The 20,322-nt window shown below is 45.0% G+C and overlaps 1 protein-coding gene across 7 annotated transcripts in view; it reads right to left on the reverse strand.

Moving 5' to 3' along the window:
- LOC139749027 (uncharacterized) overlaps positions 1-20,322 on the reverse strand; it is a 326,169-nt gene that overhangs the window by 152,474 nt on the left and 153,373 nt on the right. For all 7 annotated transcript variants that reach the window (XM_071662413.1, XM_071662418.1, XM_071662416.1 and 4 more), the window contains one exon: positions 11,535-11,647. In XM_071662413.1, the coding sequence (XP_071518514.1) occupies positions 11,535-11,647 (113 nt within the window). The remainder of the gene's footprint in view (positions 1-11,534; positions 11,648-20,322) is intronic.

Here is a 20,322-nt window from a genome sequence, read left to right on the forward strand (position 1 = left end):
TGGACGGGCGTTTACATCTAAAAACGAGCATTTTTCATTTTTTTTAATTCATTCCCTCGTTGAAAGTGGACGGCCGTTTTTTTGTTCCTTTAAACCGAACATTTCATTGCTAAATTTCTTCCCTCGACGTTGTTCTGGCGATTTCGGCGTTGTTTCTTCTTGGCGTTATTCCTCCATGCTGTTCTTGTGGGATTCTATGGCTTGAGGTTTTCAGTGTCTGACGTCTGGGGGATGTGCTGGGCGCGCTGGGACGCGGTGCTTCTGGCCGCGCCAGGTCAGCGGACGGGGGCTTAATTGTGTTACGTCCCTTTAATGCAAGATTATGATAGAGAGAGAGAGAGAGAGAGAGAGAGAGAGAGAGAGAGAGAGAGAGAGAGAGAGAGAGAGAGAGAGAGAGAGAGAGAGAGAGAGAACCTACGCATCCTTTATCTTGCAGAGTACATTCTCTCCCCCCTCCCTCCCAACACACACACACACACACATTTACCTTGCATGAATTTTTACTCTGTTGAAGAATGTTCAATTTATATACAGTTCTTTCCTTTGCCCCAAGACGTTTGGGAGGGGGGAATACAAGGCGAGACGTTTCGAACATATGGATCCAAAGGTTGTTACTTGAATACCTTCTTTCGTCGAGTTATCCTCCTCCTCTCTGTGTCTATACAGGCGTTCTTCTGGTAATGTGATATCTTCAGCTTAGCCAACTAAGAGATGCTGATATCTTACACATCGGATGGGGTGAAGATATCAAGGAGGGTCAGTCTTGCAACTACTTTAATTCTTCTAAGTCTTATATGTATTATTAATACCAGACAATGACAACGGCAGAGCAAATACATTCATATAATTTTTGTAGTTCCAACTGGTAAACTTAACGTCAGTCAACACAGGGTGCTAGCCATTACAAAGACCTCCACCAAACGCTTCAGCTATTCAGTTACCTCAGCCACTACCTTGTCGGCACCTCGGCCACGTTAAAACACCCCCCAGTACAATCCAACACTTCGAATAGACAGACAAACATGAAGATCTAAGACTCGGGAGATAGGACAGGATCTTGCAAGGACCATCAAGAAAAGGAATCTAAAACTCTCAAGATGTGTTGTTAAGATTCGTCAAGAGGAGGAGGAGGATTCAAGATGAAATCCAATGATCTGTGAGGAGGATTCAATGCAATATACAGTGGTCTGTGACTTTTGTCAGGCTTCTGGGTGTGCAGAAGAGCATCAGACTCCTTTACGTATCCTTACAGGTCGGGATCATTAATAACCTTACAAGTTAGGCTCACAGATAGTCTCTGAAATTCATATAAAATGGTAGAGTACGTAATCATTTCTGAGTACCGCTGCAAACCTTAATATTTCTATATAAACTGTTTCTTATCCTGGCAACGCGATCTCTCTCCTCTCCTCATTCCGACGTTTCTCGAGTCTTCGCAATAGAATTCACGCGTAATTCTTAAACTCTATATTGTTCCAGAAACTCCGGGAGTAAGACGTAATAAGATGGAGTAGTGCATCCAACCCCCTCTGCCAGGTGTACATCCATCACCAGATCGTCACCTAAGGTGCGTCTCCAATCGTCTGGCCTCGAGGCCTTTAAGATAAATGTATGACTGTTTGGAAGATTGATGCCCTTGGGTTCACCGCATGAGAGTGATTTACCTCCAGGGTTTAATGTATGACAATTTCATACATCTTCCTTGAAGACACCCTGATGGACGGCCTTGGGGGACAAATCAAAATACCGCACGAATCCTTTTTTTTCCCCCCCCATTCTACTAATTTAAGAATCATTACCAGTTCTCCTCTAAAGAACTTGCACTTCATCGTCGTTTCCAGCGAATCCTCTAGCCATCTCCTCCCAACCAGCTCCTGCGTCTGCTGGCATTGGAATACAGTTGATTGACAAGGATCCTCCTGGACCGTTCCCTGCTCTCATCACTCAGGCTTCCACCAGCGCTGCCGACGTCTATGGCATCAGTATTCCTGGGGAGCGGCGCTGTTCGTCACCAGATCTGTCCTACCCTCGCCTCGACTACGTGCCTCCTCCATTGTTCAATCCTTTCATGCCAGATGGCTGCAGAGGGCCGACTAGCTTCGCTACAAAGGCCTCCGGCAAGGTTAGCCTTAACGAAGAGAGCTCGCACCTGTACCACGCCAGGATCACAACTCGGAATACACCATCACACCTACACTCCAAAACGCAGTTGATCCACACACATTCTAACTACAGAATAACTCTATTTTTTTTTTCCGTTTTCCTCTGTTTTAATGAAACCTTTTCAAGCCACCGTTCCACACTTTTTTCCCCTCCGCAAAACTTCATAACTGAGACAATAATAATGAAAATAATAATAAAAAAAAGGCAAGTGGACTTCTCCTTGAACTTCGAGAGACTCCAACCTTCGACGTATTTACCATCTCCCTCCAGAGCCCAGACCTACCTAAACCCTTCCCTCATACCCAGCAATAAACATCCTGTCGTCCATCTTTCGCCTAAGAATCTGGAAAGCTTAAACCACGGAGGAAAGAAAAAAAAGGAAGGTTTCTCATTACAATTTTTACGCAGCTTTCGGAGATATCCCAAGAGTCCAAGTTTATAATATAGATAGATCCTTAATCCACATGAAGCAAAAAACCCATAAGTCTCACCCTAATCATCCATAATGAAATGCATCAAACCCAGTGTTGTAAAGAGACACAACTTGGAGGGAGTGTTCTTCTTTCCGGCGTGTTCTCCTGCAGATAACTTTATTTCCAAACTTTAGATCTGCTCTCTTGAGCTTCATCTTATACTAAGTTTTACCCAGATACTTCGAAAACGTTCGTCGACGACATTTGGCATCCCTGTAACTATTATATCTTTAGGCCTTGAGTCATCCCACGTCTCTTTATTGACTTTTCATCTCTCTGTGTCTTAACCTTCCTATGGTACGTAAATGCTACTAGCTCCTTCAATCACACATCCTGTTATTTCTAAAGACATAGAAACTGCTATCTTGACGGCACCAATGCTAAGAGCAGGCCTTTCCTACCACCTTCCTTTACAGCGTCCTATACACCTCCTGAATTCACCTCACATTCTCGTATTCCAGACACGCCACACCGAAACAGGCACTCAACCCTTGCACTGCTTAGCGACTGAAGAACTCCAACACGACACGCTGATCTCCTCACCCCCACGACAAGAAAAAAAAAGAAACTAATCCGGGCAATGTCCAGCCACATCATTTCTTCATCAACCCTCTTATTGCACCCTCTGGCGACCTCGGCATTACTGGAGTGTTTACACTCGACAATCTCCCTTGGAATCCTTACATCTCTGGCCTTGCTATGACGCGGCTGCAAAACTCTAGTTTTCTTTCCGTCACAGGATGCAATTCTCTCCTCATTCTTTTTTTTTTTCTCTCACTCTCCTATCCTTTCGTTAATCCTTTTACAGAATTGAATTCCCTACACACAAATACTAGCGGGGGACTTGTCTAATGCTTCTTGATCCTCTGGTAAAATCCAATTCGATAAAAAAAAAAGAAATGTGAGGCTTTTGTCAACAGCTCGTTGCTTGATCCCACCTTGATCCACCTTCTTTGACCTTACGTTTACCGTCTCTTCCTTCGTACTGTGATAGAGGCGAATCCTATTGGCACCGATTGGAAGGAGTTCCAATCCGTCATTTTCTCACCTCCACACACACGTCCAAATCATATTGTCCCTACTGGACCTTCAATGATTTCAACTGGTACATCAATGACGTAAGATCAATATTATATTCTATTCACAGTCTTTCGTCTCTTTCGTTCTGTTAATGGTCATACACACAACTCTACAGGACTTTCCTGCTAGAACCATCCAGCAACATACGACAGACAAGCACTACCTCTCGTCCATATGGCAATTGGGACGATGGTGTGCTAAACAAGATGATGATGTCACTAGCAATAATAATAATAATAATAATAATAATAATAATAATAGTAATAATAATAATAAATAATAATAATAGTAATAATAATAATGAATAATAATAATGATAATTATGATTGTAATGATAATAATAATAGCTTTCAGCATACCTCTTCATCAATAAGAATAATCACAATAATGATGCTAATACCACTCATAATTAAAAAATAATAAATGGCAATTATAATGAACTTTTGCTACTAATAGTGAGATACAAAAATAGATATAAACATTTCCAAAGTGATCATCCTTCAGTGGAAAAAAAAGAGAAAAATAAGTAGGGGGAAGGCTTGAAAAGAAGAGGGTGTTACTTCACTCGGCTGGGCTGAGGGGAGATACATGGTACTGATGAACCTAGTACATACAGAACACATATGTGTGAAGGATGCATCACCTATACAGACGAGCAGTTAGTCACCGTTGACGGAAACGCATTACCAAGACACAAGCTTCACGGACGCATAGGCACCACACACTCACAACGGACACACACAACCATCAAGGACGTACCTGTAAGACAGGATACTATGAATACAAGGACACCACTGACGTCTATTGGGATATAAAGATGCCGTAGATGCAGTCACCAAACACGTACACGTACGTATTTGCATACCTATGCTTCAACAAAACATAGGCATTCTAAGGACGTAATATCACGGCCATTCTGATACAGCGGACACACAAGTACCCACGTACACAAGAGGCTAAGGACATGCAAACACTCGGGATAGACAGGAAACACAGATACACAAACACACCGACAGAACCACTTACGCGATGCACTTAGGGCAAACACACACAACACACACGCCAAAAGGGGAGTCAATTACACTGAATAAACTTGTTTCGACGAACACGCCTACAATGGACGGACGTCAAGGACACCAGGTACAACGGACGGACGTCAAGGACACCAAGTACAACGGACGGACGTCAAGGACACCAGATACAACGGACAGACGTCAAGGACACCAAGTACAACGGACAGACGTCAAGGACACTAGGTACAACGGACGCAAGCGTAAAGCTATACCAAATGCGTCAGAAAAAACTGTGGACAAATAAGCAGTAAATATTTATGACCAATAGGAACGTCAATGCTGGTTACTGACAATGTATTATGCTCGTCTACCACTTCTCTAAGTCCAGACGCAAACCTTACATTTCTCACTCTTTTATCTAGATCTCTTGACTTCGCCTCACATTCTTTCCTCTCTATTGATCTCATCTGGAAAGGGCAGGCGAGAGTGATCCACTTGATGTCATGGGATGGCTTTTCGCCACAGACGCCAAGCAGAAAAGTTGAGATGGAATGAGAGTAATACAACGACCTTGAGCGATAATGCCAATTCCTCCCTCCGTGAAGTGGCGAATCTCTCCAGACATTCAGGGAGAGTGAGAATAGAATGTTTTGCATATGTCATCCCCCCGGAGGGAAAGAGAATAAAGAGTTTTATGTACCGAATGAAAATGAATAATATTAATCTTTCACTGTTACTTACATACACTGAGGAATTATACTCCCTTAGTTAACAGAGAGAGAGAACCGTTTTCGAAACCTGAAAATCAAAATGCCATCTTTTTTTTCTTCTTCTATGCAGATTTAGCCATTATACCGAAATGGATTTTCGAAGGAGAAGTAAGAGGTTATGTTAATTCAACTGTATTGATTGAACGGAGAGAGAGAGAGACCCCTCCAAGAGATTGGAATCTTCAGAGGAAATGATAAGTTTAAGAGGATCTTTTTTTTTTTAACAGAAGTTAGAAGAAAATGGATTGGGAGAACCATTAGATTCAACCATACCATCCCTGCTCTACCGAGAAATAGGTTGCTCAGCTCCGACCATATGGAAACAGCTGTAGGCACGAGAGAGAGAGAGAGAGAGAGAGAGAGAGAGAGAGAGAGAGAGAGAGAGAGAGAGAGAGAGAGAGAGATTAAAGAGCAGGAAGTAAGAAGTGATAAAGCTCTCTGGGTCAATGAAAAAAAGTTGAGGACACAGATGAAGCGAGATGGTGGAGAGCGGAGGCGAAACTGGTGAAGGAGTGGGGTTGGTCTGGAAAGTGTGCCTGGAAACATGGAAAAGTTGGGTCGGGTGACTGATGTCGGGACGAAGGCGGTAATCCTCTTGCGCTGAATAATAGGGACGAGGAGCATAAAAGCGAGTGTAATATAGAGAAATATGGTTGCCACACAGTAGTTAGCAAGATGTAGGGCAGGTAATAATGCTCGTGTGATGGATATCAGAAAGACTCTTGTTGGCGTGCAAAGTGGTGGGTTAATGCATGAAAGACGGTGTGTAGTTGAGAATTCTTGACTCGTATGAATGGGAGAGAAAAATGGAAGCGTTAGCAGCATTTATGGACTTAGAGAAGAAGGGATGCATGAAAATGAATTGGATGGCACTTCTGCGAAGTCTTCATTCATTTTCACAAGGCGTGCGTCGAGGACTGCTGAATGTTGTTAAGAGCATTGGTGATGAAATTTAGTGTTCGTGTGTGTGTGTGTGATGGTATGAGTGAGGGGTAGTCTAGTGTTTTCATGGATAGGGCGCTATCAAGAAGTGAGGCGTGAGCGAGGTGGGATGGCTGAGGGGTGATGCACAACCATAGAAGAACAGAATGCAAGTTGCCACAGTTCTTGTATGCAGATGATGCCGTGCTATTAGCTATGTCAGAGGAAAAGCGCAGTAACAGTACGACGAACAAGCACCTTCCCTCTAAGACTAGGGTGATGACAGCTACATCATATGCGTTATATGAGTCTATTGTTGAGGGATAACACCTTCTTCATCCATGCCATCCCCGGTGATGTTTTTATGGACCTTGACAATCTGGGTAACTCATATCCCGCATCCATCCCTTCACTTTTTTACCTCCCTCGATGCTTGCTGTTTTGCCCCCTTTTCCTTGGAAGTCGTGGCCCTCTTTCCTCTGTAAGTCAGAACCCTCTTTCCCTCGAGGTCAAGCCTTCCATCCCTTCCGGGTCGAGACCCTATTTCCCTTACAGGTCAATCCCTCTTTCCCTTGCAGATCGAAGCCCTCTTTCCATTACTACCTTCACACCCTTTATCTTCCTCCTCTTTCTCATCCTGTTAAAAATGACAATTTTCCCCCAAACAAATACAACCATTTCCAGATAAAAACTCGTCTATCCATCTTCTTAACTTCTCTTCTCGTGGCCTTAAAGAGGACCTCTGACTATGACTGGAAGCTTCCACTCACAAGATACCCTGAAGGAGAGACGCCCTTTACACCCAGTAACACCCAAGCGACAGCAGCACCACCGACCCTCCCTCCCTCCACACACACACACACACACACACCTGGTATATCTCTCTACACCCGCGGGGCTTACACCGCAAACACAGCGGTGTGTGTGTGTGTGTGTGTGTGTGTGTGTGTGTGTGTGTGTGTGTGGGGAGGAACGCGGAGGCCTGCCGCTGTAGCCGCGTCATTCATCTCTGATTAACTCACTCTATATTAACTGAGGAGACAGGCGTGCCAGCCAGCCCACCTCCTCCTCCAGGCAGCTGAGTAATGGGACTTCAGGACACAACCTGGATATGCAGATGGTCTCGGGGGCCTGTGTACGAGTTGTGGGGTTTGTCATGTCTCGGAGGACAGGGGGGAGAGGGGGATATGAATAGAGAAGGTCATTCTGTATGTAGACCATGGAAGTTATATGTGTTTATATATATATATATATGAAGGAGAGAGAGAGAGAGAGAGAGAGAGAGAGAGAGAGAGAGAGAGAGAGAGAGAGAGAGAGAGAGAGAGAGAGAGAGAGAATACTTTATTATCTACGTACCTATTGGATGGAATACAGAGCTAATTCAAACAAAAATAGTACAGTATACAGTCATCTGAAATCCTCCTAGAAACCCTGAACCACCACTGATCAAGAAGAGGAGGAGGAACTCTTTGTCACCTGCGCGAGAGCAGGGTAAGGTACCACGACCACTGACAGTTTTGTGGTATTAGAATGCATTGCTTAGGCTCCTGGAAACCCTCAGAGGAAGGTGTGGCTCCTAGAAAGAATTGGATCTCATTACAGCAATCCGGCGTTAATGAGATCAAATGAGAAAGCGCTAATGAGGTCAAAATGAGGAAGTGATAATGAGGTCAAATGACGAGGTTGGCCTTTACTCACTCATCTAAGCGAAAGGAAGAACAATTAATGAGGGGAACCTAATCCATATAGTCTTGTATGTAGTTTATGGTGGATAGTGCAACATTTATCTATCTATATATCTATCTATCTATCAATCTATCTATTTCTTAGAAAACGCAGTATAACTTCAGCTAAGGATACCCTCTATTCTTTATATCAACTGCGCTGGAAAGCCAATGATATGGAAAGCTAAGATTTTACGTATCATAATTTTCCGTATCATGACACATAATCCCATTACTTCGTGGCACGCTACATGATTCTATAGCCTGCTGTGTGAACGATTTGATGAAGCCGGGCCGCAAATATGAGTCCTGCGCAGACTCTTGTGGGAACGTAATGACCTACGCGCAGGTCCAGGTTTCCATCTGGTCCACATACTCCTAGATGTATACCTCACGTTTCATTATCCTCTAAAACATCTTCGATCTAAGTTCTGACGTATCGCTCCTACACAAACACTCCATTCCGGTGAAAATGAATCAAGTCATTTCTCACTACTGCTAAATCTATTCCTATTTCGCTAATGCCCGATCACCAACATGGCTAAATCCTTTGCCTCACTTCCACTCCTCCTCCTCCTCCTCCTTGTGGGTCCTTGTCCTCACTCTGCTCCTCTTCCCTCACTCACGTTATCCAGCCTCGACGACCCAAGCGAAAGCCAACCCCCCCACCTTGTCATAAATGCAGGAGCCTCTCTCACGAACATTAAGCTCGTGTGCATGACTCCTACCCAGGTTACTCACCTCGTATCTGTCGCCTTTGCATATTCATCTCTCGTCGAGTTCTTGTATCCACCCTCTCCTCACTTGCCCTCACGTTCCTCCCCCTCCACACCAAAGCCTTGGCGTCATCGCCGTCAAGACTGAATCCAAGTGTAGATTATTGAAGGCCGTGACCCCTATCCATTATTCCTGAGCTCAGCTTAACTCCATACTCATCGGAGACGAGTGATCTAGGGGAACGTTTTAGATATCCAACAGTTCGTGTTCTTATTAAGTTCTCGTTCGTTACAGAGTGCAGCGTTGCTGTTAAGGGCCACCTACGGTAAAGGCTTTCCAACTTTCACATGGTGGGAGCATGAGATAATCCTCATTCTAATACTATCCGGTGCGAGATTTATTCACCAAAGAATGAAATTTAATGCCGGATGAACAGCTAACATGGTACTCTTCTGTGTCTTACTGTGGAAGCTTGGCTTCAAACAAGGTCTCATTTCTATGCTGGTTTTCATTCGCCATCTGTTCTGTTCGGTGGATGTCTGTCTAGGATTCATGAGAATCATTTCCATATTTTGCCGCCCATTCTCTTGAACGCTGGTAGTCTTGGTCGTCAAGAATCAAAGATTCCAATGCAAATATACGAAGTACCATTTGCTTTCCATTTCGTCATATGATTCCTACCGTAAGAACTGTGTGTACTGTGTATTCGAGATGAAGATGTGGTCATAACTACCGAGATAATTCCCTTTGGTGACTGCCTTGGCCACAGAAGGTGAAGATTTTGGTAAAGAGGTTCTTCGTCTCGACGCAAAAGTCTATACCAGGTTACAAGATAAATGAGGAGCCTGATCTCTGAGGAGCTGTGTTGCTGTGGGTCATCCTAGGACTGATGGTGGTCTGCGGTGGTCCAAGAGCAGAACCTGCGTTCTTTAAAGCACCATCACTGGGTCATGAAGGAAGGAAGACCTGTACACAAAAATCTGATCTCTTCAATTTCCTTTTATTCGTCTTGCCTAAGTCTTCGTCCTCTTCGTATATTTACAGGTGCTCTTCTTCATCCTCCTCCTCCTCACAACAATCTCCGTTCTTCTTTCATATTCCCATCGAGCATCTTGCTTCACTGCCTTCCTCACCTCATACCTCAATCCTCATGACGTCTCCCAAGTCCCCATACTCTCTGTCCCCGTAAAACCCATCCCCCTACCGCCTGTTGCATGGTATCTATTCCATCAGGCCCCGTCAGGCGGCCCCTCACCCCTACACGGAAGACTGAGCTTTATGCCTTCCTCCCGTAAGACTTCATCCGCACTTGAGCAATGGCATTTCACTTTCCCTGTGACACAGTTCGCTTTTGCACACACACACACACACACACACATACACCTGCCTCCGCATACAGACTTTTCAAGCTTCCGGTCTCGTATCTTTTGATGGAAATGATGGATGTTGAACATTTGACTCTCATCACTTTCCCTCTTCCACCTAGCTGGATTCCGCACTAAAAGTTCCTCTCGTCACGGACAATGATGACCTTACTTTGATCTGCGTTCGCGTCTAATGTTCCATGTTCCATACTTCGCTACACTGATTGGCCCAAGTGGGTCGACTGCTGCCGGTTGCAGTTCTAATTGCATGAAGGGTTCCTGGATGGCAAAATCATATACGTCGGGTTCAGCAGGGTGCGAGGGGGGCGTATATTGGTTGTGATATAGGTCTGGTAGGATGGATGCGTTCCACATCACCAGGTGCTGTGATCTTTTCGTTCTTTGAAAGTCCACCTTCAAGGCAAAAGGGAAACTTTTGTCAACCCACTTCCCGATATAAAACTAGACACTTTCGTCTCACACACACACACACACACAAACGTCCAAGCTCGTTCAGACCGCTACAAGAATAGCCCCATCCCAGCCACTGAGAACATCATGAATAATCAGTAGACTGCCACCCCAGTGTTTGTGTAAAGACTGGCTATTTAACTCCCTCCCCCTTTTTGTAACCCCAACTGTTTATACTGTGCGTATTTTCTCTTTTTTTATCCGCTTTTGGCTTCATATCATGAAGCAAATCATTCATCGCTATTATTGTAGCTATAATCAATTTTACAAACACACACACACACACAAATGCCTCCGTGGTGTGGTAGTCAGCGGTACTGACTTGATCTAAGGTCGGAGCCGCATGGGTCCGAGTCCTGGACGTGGCACTCGTCCCAAACACAACCCAAGTGTTCATCCTCGGCCCTTGGGGCTGGTTGATGAATGGGTACCTGGCTTAGACTTGAGTGTGTACGTGTGTGTATACCAACATAGGAAGAAGGTGTTTCGCGAATCACAGAGAATTAACGCCTCGCGATTACGAAGTAGCCATTCTTTGACTGCAATGTACAGTGTTATGGATGCTTCACGACCTAGCGATGCTTTGCAGCTTACAAAGATAGTGAAACATTGCAACCCAAGGAGCAATGATGATATTCAATTTGCCACAACAGGTAACCAAGTAGTTTCGTTCACACTAACACAAAGCCTTGCATCTCCTCTTGAAGATGCTATCACCGAATCTCTACCGCTATGCTTAAATTTACCAGTTCCTTCCTATCAGATGGAAAATGGAGTGGCTACACGAATCATCAACAGTAGCAGCTGAGGCTGCACCGAAGAAAAAAAAGAGTCTCACCTGCACAGAAGGTCCCCAGTTGAGCGACTTCGATGCTCCGTCGAAGATACTTCGATGCTCCGTTGAAGATACTTCGATGCCTCTCGTTGGATGCCGGATTCAGGATCAACACTCTGTAATACATAAGAAAAATAAACAAATCATGACTTTATCAGCAAAGTGAGCACTAGCAATAGCTATGAGCGAGAACAAACCAACGGCTGTTCCATAAACAAAAACGAAATGGACGCATCGTGTTAATAAAGATATGCTACATTACTCAAAATCAAACACAATTCGTATGCTATAACCTGCACTACTTCTAAATTTACAAATGACTTATGGTCTGCGTATCATAAATAGCCTAGCAAAAATACCATTATGGATAACATATTCCCAGATAAGGTACATATATGATACGAACATAACACCATTACACGTGAGGCATCGAGATATATTTGTCATAAGCGTGATTACAATTGAACTAAGAGCAGGAAAATTATATTTATAGATGCGAGTCTGAATCAAAGGTATTGATAATGTTGTATGGTACTGTGACGAATTACATTTCTGGTATACACGATCGTTTTGTAATCATAACTAACGGAACTCAGATTCCGTTACGATTTTCAGCGTCGATCTTGGTCAGTGGTCGACCCCATGCAATGAACGTAAGGGACAAAAACACCAGAAGGTTCGACACCGTTCAGCCTTCACTCCGTTTCCCCCATCGTATGTTATTCATCACACTATATATATAGTCTTTATAATCATTATCACTGTAATAATAATAATAATAATAATAATAATAATAATAATAATAATAATGATGATAATAATGATGATAATGATAACAATAATAATAATCTTAATAATGATATAATACACATAACATAATAATAATTATAGTAATAATAATAATAATTATAATAATAATAATGAATTATAAAGATAATTACAATGACAAGAATGATGATAATCATCATGTTATCATTATCATTCATGTATTATTTTCAAATCAGTGCCTTAAGCATTAGTACTCTCCATGCGTTAAACCACAACCCTCAACTGGGTTCCAGGACTCGCTACCGGGTTCCAGAACCCACTACCGGGTTCCACCCACCCACTACCGGGTTCCAGAACACACTACCGGGTTCCAGAAGCCACTGCCGGGTTCCACAACCCACTATCGGGTTCCACAACCCGCTACTGGGTTCCACAACCCACTACCGGGTTTCACATCCCACTACTGGGTTCCACAACCCACTACCAGGTTCCACAACCCACCACTGGGTTCCACAACCCACTACTGGGTTTAAAGCCTTTCAATAAGTATGTTCTCTGGCTCTTGACACTACTCACAACTGTATTCTTGGAATTACACAGTTAATGAAGACTCTAGAGTCAAGTCTGGAAAGTCCATGAAGCTTCGCTTCCAGTATTTCTATTCTACAGTTTTCTCTACTTTCATGCATTTATTCATCTGAAAATACCGACGTGAAAAATAAATGACAAAACAAAGCTTTCAACATTTTTTAATCCCGAATGCTTTCCCGATTCTTGGGGTGTAGAGATTCCGGTATATCATTGTTTTTTTTTTTCCTCTCTTTTCCAGCTTTCCAGGCTGGAGAGAGTGTATAAAATCTGTGAGCCCATGGATGGTGCTTAAATGGCACTGGATTATCTTTGCGTCGCCCATAGTATTTTAACATGTGACCCGGCTCCAAATCCTCTTGTGAGGTATATCCTCTTATTACTCTTTGATCCCCTTGAGCATTCGTTTCCTTTGTGGGAACGGAGGCTTGAGCGTGATTCAAGTAACGCTTGGCTATGTCGTGTGTGTCGTGTGTGTCGTGTGTGTGCTTTGGGGCCCTACCCTGGGACGTACTCACTCTTCCACGCTCTCAAAGTCTTTGCGTAAGCGGCTTAAACTCTTGCTTTGGGCGCCCTCATCGCGTGCTACCCAACACACCAGAATCCGTCGCTGCAAGAACTACACAGGATGGAACGGCGCGTGGGGACGACGAGGGATTCGTGCCGCGGGTGTGTGTGGATATTTTTCTTCCAGTGTAGTTCAGCTACAACTACTGAGATTGTAGACATTTCCCACTAGTTAGAAAAAAAAAAAAGAGTAGGGATCTTTCCTTAACAAGAACCAGGTAAAACTGTGCTAATAAGGGACGTAGTGTAATACGTCATGAGGCCTCAATTCAGAGAACCTTCCCATCTGACGATTTCACACGCCTTCCTCCAGCAGGAGTATAGAACATTCACGCGAAGATAACAATTTGACACATCGAGGGACACGCCGCCCCACGTAAGCCTCGTGCCAAAGAGTCTCTTTGGCTTTCAGAGGCGAATGAAACGCGATGCGTCAAGGACTTCACATTGGCTCTCTCTCTCTCTCTCTCTCTCTCTCTCTCTCTCTCTCTCTCTCTCTCTCTCTCTCTCTCTCTCTCGTGGAAATAACAGGACCATGGGTTGAGCTAAATGATAATTTGTTGTGTTTTTTTATGGGGTGGAGGGTGAAACAATGGTACATATTACATGGATGCCAGTATAATTCTGGTGGCATACTGTCGGTTGTACGGACCAAGGGAGGAGGAGGAGGAGGAGGAGGAGGAGAAGGAAGAGGAGGAGGAGGAGGAAATACGTGAATCCAAAGGAGGAAGGGAGTGAGGCGATGCAATGTGTTTTATGTACTACGTGAAGCCATTGAGGGACAGAGGGATGAAAGAAGCGAAAGAAGGCTTTAAAAGCGAGTCATGAGGCTCCTACCGATGCACAGAAGCTGACAAACGTAATGGTCCAATGTCTTTATTAATGACGTTTAAGTCATAGACGCATGTATAAGTACAGACACGGCAATGTGCGGAAAAAACTAAGAACGTCCTCCGGGCAGAAACCACAGTTTGACAAGTGAGGCGATGTTGTGTGTTTGCTGGGGGTGAGTGTAGGACACCTGAGGGGTAATATGCTTAGGGTGGAAGATGCATCATGGACATGCAGAGTTATGTGATGCTGGGTGGTTAGATGGGTGGTGTCCAAACCTAGGCGAAAATGCGTAACCCGTACATGTCTGGGGGAATGTAGTTTCAGAGGGTTTCTCTTTTTTTTTTCAGTTCAATATCTATCAACTATTTATGTCCTCTGGCCTCCTGCTTCACTAATTTCCCTAACATTGATGCAACCTACTTGTCGACTACTTCCTGAGAGTGTTGATTCGTCAGCCTCCGTGCCTCTGGTTTAATGTAAAATCTAATCTGTAATGACACACTGATCTTAAATACTCTGCACTTTTTTTCAAACCTTTCATCTAAAGGACCATGAACTTACCTGATTGTCCCGCCTCTAATATCAGTCTCTCTACAGCTTCATTTGACAATTTCCTAATATCATTCTTTTTACAGCATTACCTGATAATTTCCCAATATCAATCTCTCTACAGTTTTGCTTCATAATTTCCCAGTATCAGTTTCTCTACAGCTTCACTTTATAATTTCCCGCGTAACCTTGTTTCAATATCCCTATGTCTCTGTTTCACTACGTCAGTCATTACCCTCTGTTTCTGTTCAACAGACCTTGACGTTGCTCCTGTTTCCCCACCGTTTATCATCAGTTGTATCACATCTGCGTTCTATGGGCATTTCCTTTCGTTGTTCTGTCATCATAATAGAAAAGATAATGATACAAATATGAACCTAATGGCCTGAAGTTCGTCTGTCGGAGAGGGATCGTAAACCACTGCTTTCAGAGCAGTGTCGGCCTTTCACTGTATGTGGTCTGGGAACTCCATCATAACTGAAGACCAAACCTTCATTGTTGACCATCTTTCATTACCTTCGATGTTCATCTTCCTCCTCCCCCCAACGAAAAAAAAAATGTATTTGTCGTCTTCCACGAGAACATCTGAAAAGGAAAATACACACGAGCAAACGAAACAAAAGCAGGGATGATAACAATGATGAAATATAAAACAGAACAAATGTATCAGAGCAAAGCGGTGGTGTTCCGCGTCCTGGTTGGTGAGAGGGGGAGAGGACGACGACACAAACAACGCTTGTCGCTTCGGCAGTAATTTTCGCAGTATCTGTCAGGCACTTTGAGAGATGGATAACCCCGCTCTCCACGTCAATCCCCAGCTCACAGCAGGACCAGTAACATGGGGGGAGAGGGGGGGCAAAAGTTGCACTAGGGTCAGCTGCAGTGGGAGGCAACTGCAGTAGCGGGTCAGTGGTAAAAGGGGAGGAGGTGGTGGTAGGGCTAGTTGCAGGTGGGTAAGCTGAAGTGGAGGACATTGGCAGCAGGTGGTCGGTCGCAGGGTGGCCAGTTACAGTTTAAGGAGTTGCACAGATTGGTTCAGTTGCGGTGGGGCTGTTTTAGTGGGGGTCTAGTCATGCTGCAGGTGGTCACAGTGTGGGCCAATCACACTGCAGCTGGTCACACTTGGGCCAATCACACTGCAGTTTGTCACAGTTGGGCCAATCAAACACTGCAGTTTGTCACAGTTGGGCCAATCAAACACTGCAGTTGGTCACAGTTGGGCCATTCACTCGCTCTGATCCCAGTCACACAAGAACCAGTCACAGTCATGACCATCGTACGGTAGCCAGCCATACAGCTGCAACAGCAACAAAAACAACTCTAGACACAAGACCGACAACCACAACACCGAGAGCCTCCACACCTACAACCCAACAGCCACCGTTCCACCTTCCTTTCCCTTCTCCAACACTATCGCTCATAACATTAACAACATCGCCACTATGACCTATAACACAAACACACACAAACACACACAATACCCCACACTATTGCTCACAGCATTAACAACCATATCACCAACAGTTCGAACATCAACACACATACAACCCTCACTCAGTCGGGCGTATACAATCAACAACCGTACCTCCAACATATAAACGAAGAGTTACAACACCGACCAGCACACACCGCAGACCTCCCTCACCTGAGGACAGAAGAGCTTCAAACAAACGTGGGTACAAATACAAATACAACAGCAGCAGCAAGAACAGCATTAAACAACACTAACATAAACACTGCTCACAACAGCACCAATACTCACATCATGAACCACCTGTCACAGATGGAATGAACACTGCCCCCCCACCTTACCACAGCCCCACCACGCACACCATGAACCAGCTGTCACAGATGGAGTAAACATTGGTCCCACCACCACAACACCACACACACCATGAACCAGCTGTCACAGATGGAGTAAACATTGCCCCCACACCACAACACCACGCACACCATGAACCAGCTGTCACAGATGGAATGAACACTGCCCCCCCCACCTTACCACAGCACCACCACGAACCAGTTGTCACAGATGGAGTAAACATTGCCCCCACCATAGCACCACCACGAACCAACTGTCACAGATGGAGTACACATTGCCTCCCCCCCCCAAGAGTACCATCACCCCCGCCATGAACCAGCTGTTGCAGACGGAAGAGCAAGAGGACGACAAACAGCTGCAGCAGGAGAGCCTGTGAACACCATCTGTCCTCAGGGCCCTTTCCATACTCTTCCAATAACGGTCCCGAAAAACAACACAATTTCATTTCCCAAACAGTGTTCAATTTGTTGGCCTTAGGAGAGCCCTACCCACCCACCCCTCCCCCGTCACTCGCTGCCTCTGCGCTCTCTGTCTGTCTGTCTGTCTCTGTCTCTCCCTCCTTTCTTTCATTCTCTCTCTCTCTCTCTCTCTCTCTCTCTCTCTCTCTCTCTCACACACACACACACATACGTCTGCTTTACCCAAAGGCAAAATCCCATCGTAGGTACTCGTGCGTACACAGTCTCTCTCTCTCTCTCTCTCTCTCTCTCTCTCTCTCTCTCTCTCTCTCTCTCTCTCTCTCTCTCTCCCCCCTCTTTGCCGCCCGGCTAGTTCTCTTCTCCATCGTCTTCCTCAATTCCTCTCCTCTTTTCCTTTTTTTTTTTTTTTCTATTTCATCCAATCATCCTCTGTCACCTTATTGCTCTCTATCCGTTTGAATTGACAATTTCATCTGTGTCGCCGATATTTCAGCTGCCACTCTGTGTCTGTGTGTGTGTGTTTGTGTGTGTGTGTGTGTGTGTGTGTGTGTGTGTGTGTGTGTGTGTATGTGTGTGTCTGTGTGTGTGTGTGTGTGTGTGTGTGTGTATGTGTGTGTCTGTGTGTGTGTGTGTGTGTGTGTGTGTGTCTGTGTGTCTGTGTGTGTGTCTGTGTGTGTGTCTGTGTGTGTGTGTGTGTGTGTGTGTGTGTGTGTGTGTGTGTATGTGTGTGTCTGTGTGTGTGTCTGTGTGTGTGTGTGTGTGTGTGTGTGTGTATGTGTGTGTCTGTGTGTGAGTGTGTGCGTCTGTATATCCCTCTCAATGCCTATATGTTTTCGTCCATTTCCCTCATATACCCCGCAACTCTCATCTCTCTGCCTCATATATCTCATTTCTACTCACAGTTCTTTTTTTTTCTCCTCCGTTGTGTAATTTTTTTTTCCTCTGCAATATTGGTCTTCATTCGCATTACGAGTGGGTTTCCCCCCCCCCCCCCCCTTCCTCCCAGGTTCTCATTCCATTTTCTTTTTTTTCCCTTCCCTCCAGGTTCTCATTCCATTTTCTTTTTTTTCCCTTCCCTCCAGGTTCTCATTCCATTTTCTTTCCCCCCCCCCCTTCCTCCAGGTTCTCATTCCATTTTCTTTTTTTCCCCCCCTTCCCCTAGGTTCTCATTCCATTTTCTTTTTTTCCCCTTCCCCCAGGTTCTCATTCCATTTTCTTTTTTTCCCCCTTCCCCCCAGGTTCTCATTCCATTTTCTTTTTTCCCCTTCCCCCAAGTTCTCATTCCATTTTCTTTTTTTTTTCCCCTTCCCCCAGGTCCTCATTCCATTCTCTTTTTTCCCCCTTCCCCCAAGTTCTCATTCCATTTTCTTTTTTTCCCCCTTCCCCCAGGTTCTCATTCCATTTTCTTTTTTCCCCCCTTCCCCCCAGGTTCTCATTCCATTTTCTTTTTTCCCCCTTCCCCCCAGATCCCCCCATTCCATTTTCTTCGGCCTTCTCGCCCTGTCCTTGTTATTCGTCTGTTATTGCCTTCATCTTCCTCGCCTCCTGCCAAGTGGTCTGGTATTAGCGTCTACATCACTATATGTCCTTCGCTCTTTAACCTTTTTTGTTTTGAAGTGTCACCTTTACGACGACGACTCTCTCTCTCTCTCTTTCTCTCTCTCTCTCCTCTCTTTAATCATCAGCATTAATGATCAGAAGGGAAGTGGACCTAGAGAGCGCTCACAAGCTGAGGACCCCCCATCCCCCCCCCAAGACAAGGCCGGGATAGAAAATGGGAGGAGGGGAAGGGGGGGAAAAAGAAGGTACTGGAGATCCACTTACATGCGTCTCCCGACGGGGCACTATCGTCTACCCCCCCAACCTCCACCTCTTCCTCCTCCTCCTCCTCCTTATCCTCAACGAAGCGGCAAGCGATCGACGCTCGATGCCCACCCCCCCCCCTCCTTCTCCTCCCCCAACACACAAGCGATGCTTCGATATCCAGCCTCTTTGACGATGTCCTTCTGCTGCGAACTATCATCCCTCCCTCTACCCCTCAACGCTCTGCGTTTCCGGAAACCATCACAGGTAAACATACTACGGTGGTAATACGAAAAACTAGCGCGCGCGCGTCTGTGTGTGTGTGTGTGTGTGTGTGTGGTGTTTTCTTATCGTTATCTCTCGTGGGTATACAGTAAAGCCAGATAACAGAGGACCTGCTAGGCTATCCAATGGGAGACCATGGCCAAAAGGGAGTATGTGAAAATGCCATTAAAATTTTTTGACTCGGTCGGTCTATGAGGATTGTTAACTGCTGGAGGACAGCACCAAGACCATCGAGACGAGGTTATCTACAGGAGGACTGTATGTAGCAGTGCCCTTAGGATGAGGTCGTCCACTCAGAGTGTCACCTTGTGGATAATACGTGGAACGACCCATTAACAGGAGACCTGGCTGTGGTCAAAGTCATCTGCTAAGGGACAGTTATGTCATCCCAAATTCTCTATCTACATGGATGGAAGTAGAGCAGTCCAGCTGATAACATTATCAATTTTCCTTATCAGTTTTCGTACGCAGAAAGGACGTACAGTGAGACGAGATATATCCATCCGTCTCTCGTCCATCTCTGACGACGCTCACTGAGTTCGTCTATCGTCAAAAGAAAAAAAAGAGCAATCATTCCCAGCAACTGAAAGTCCATGAAACGTTTTTTTATTTTTTTTTTTGACCTTTTTTATTTGAGCTACACGTATGTAGGCGGAGTTCCGAAAGAAAAACCTGTCTCGTTCAATCATTGTGTGTGTGTGTGTGTGTGTGTGTGTGTGTGTGTGTGTGTGTGTGTGTGTGTGTGTGTGTGTCCGTCTGTATTATCGTGTGTTCGTTCATTTGCGTCCAACTCACTAGCCAAGGAACGCCAATCTCCCAGGGCACCTGCTTTTTTGTTCTTGTTTATCTCCCATCTCTCTCTCTCTCTCTCTCTCTCTCTCTCTCTCTCTCTCTCTCTCTCTCTCTCTCTCTCTCTCTCTTCCAGAATCTATACCCTCACACGTACAGCTCTCGCTCCACCTTCCCGTGTGTGTGTGTGTGTGTGTGTGTGTGTGTGTGTGTGTGTGTGTGTCTTCCTGTGAACACACCAGCGGACCAGTATCGACTATGTAATTTCCATATGCAAGCGGGAGCCGACATATTCCTCACGGCATTTCATCTCTCTCTGGCGCTAGGCTGACCCAGCTTTTCCTTGCCACCTTCCGCCAGACTGCAT

The sequence above is a fragment of the Panulirus ornatus genome, chromosome 6 (assembly GCF_036320965.1).
Source record: "Panulirus ornatus isolate Po-2019 chromosome 6, ASM3632096v1, whole genome shotgun sequence".
Lineage (NCBI taxonomy): Eukaryota > Metazoa > Arthropoda > Malacostraca > Decapoda > Palinuridae > Panulirus > Panulirus ornatus.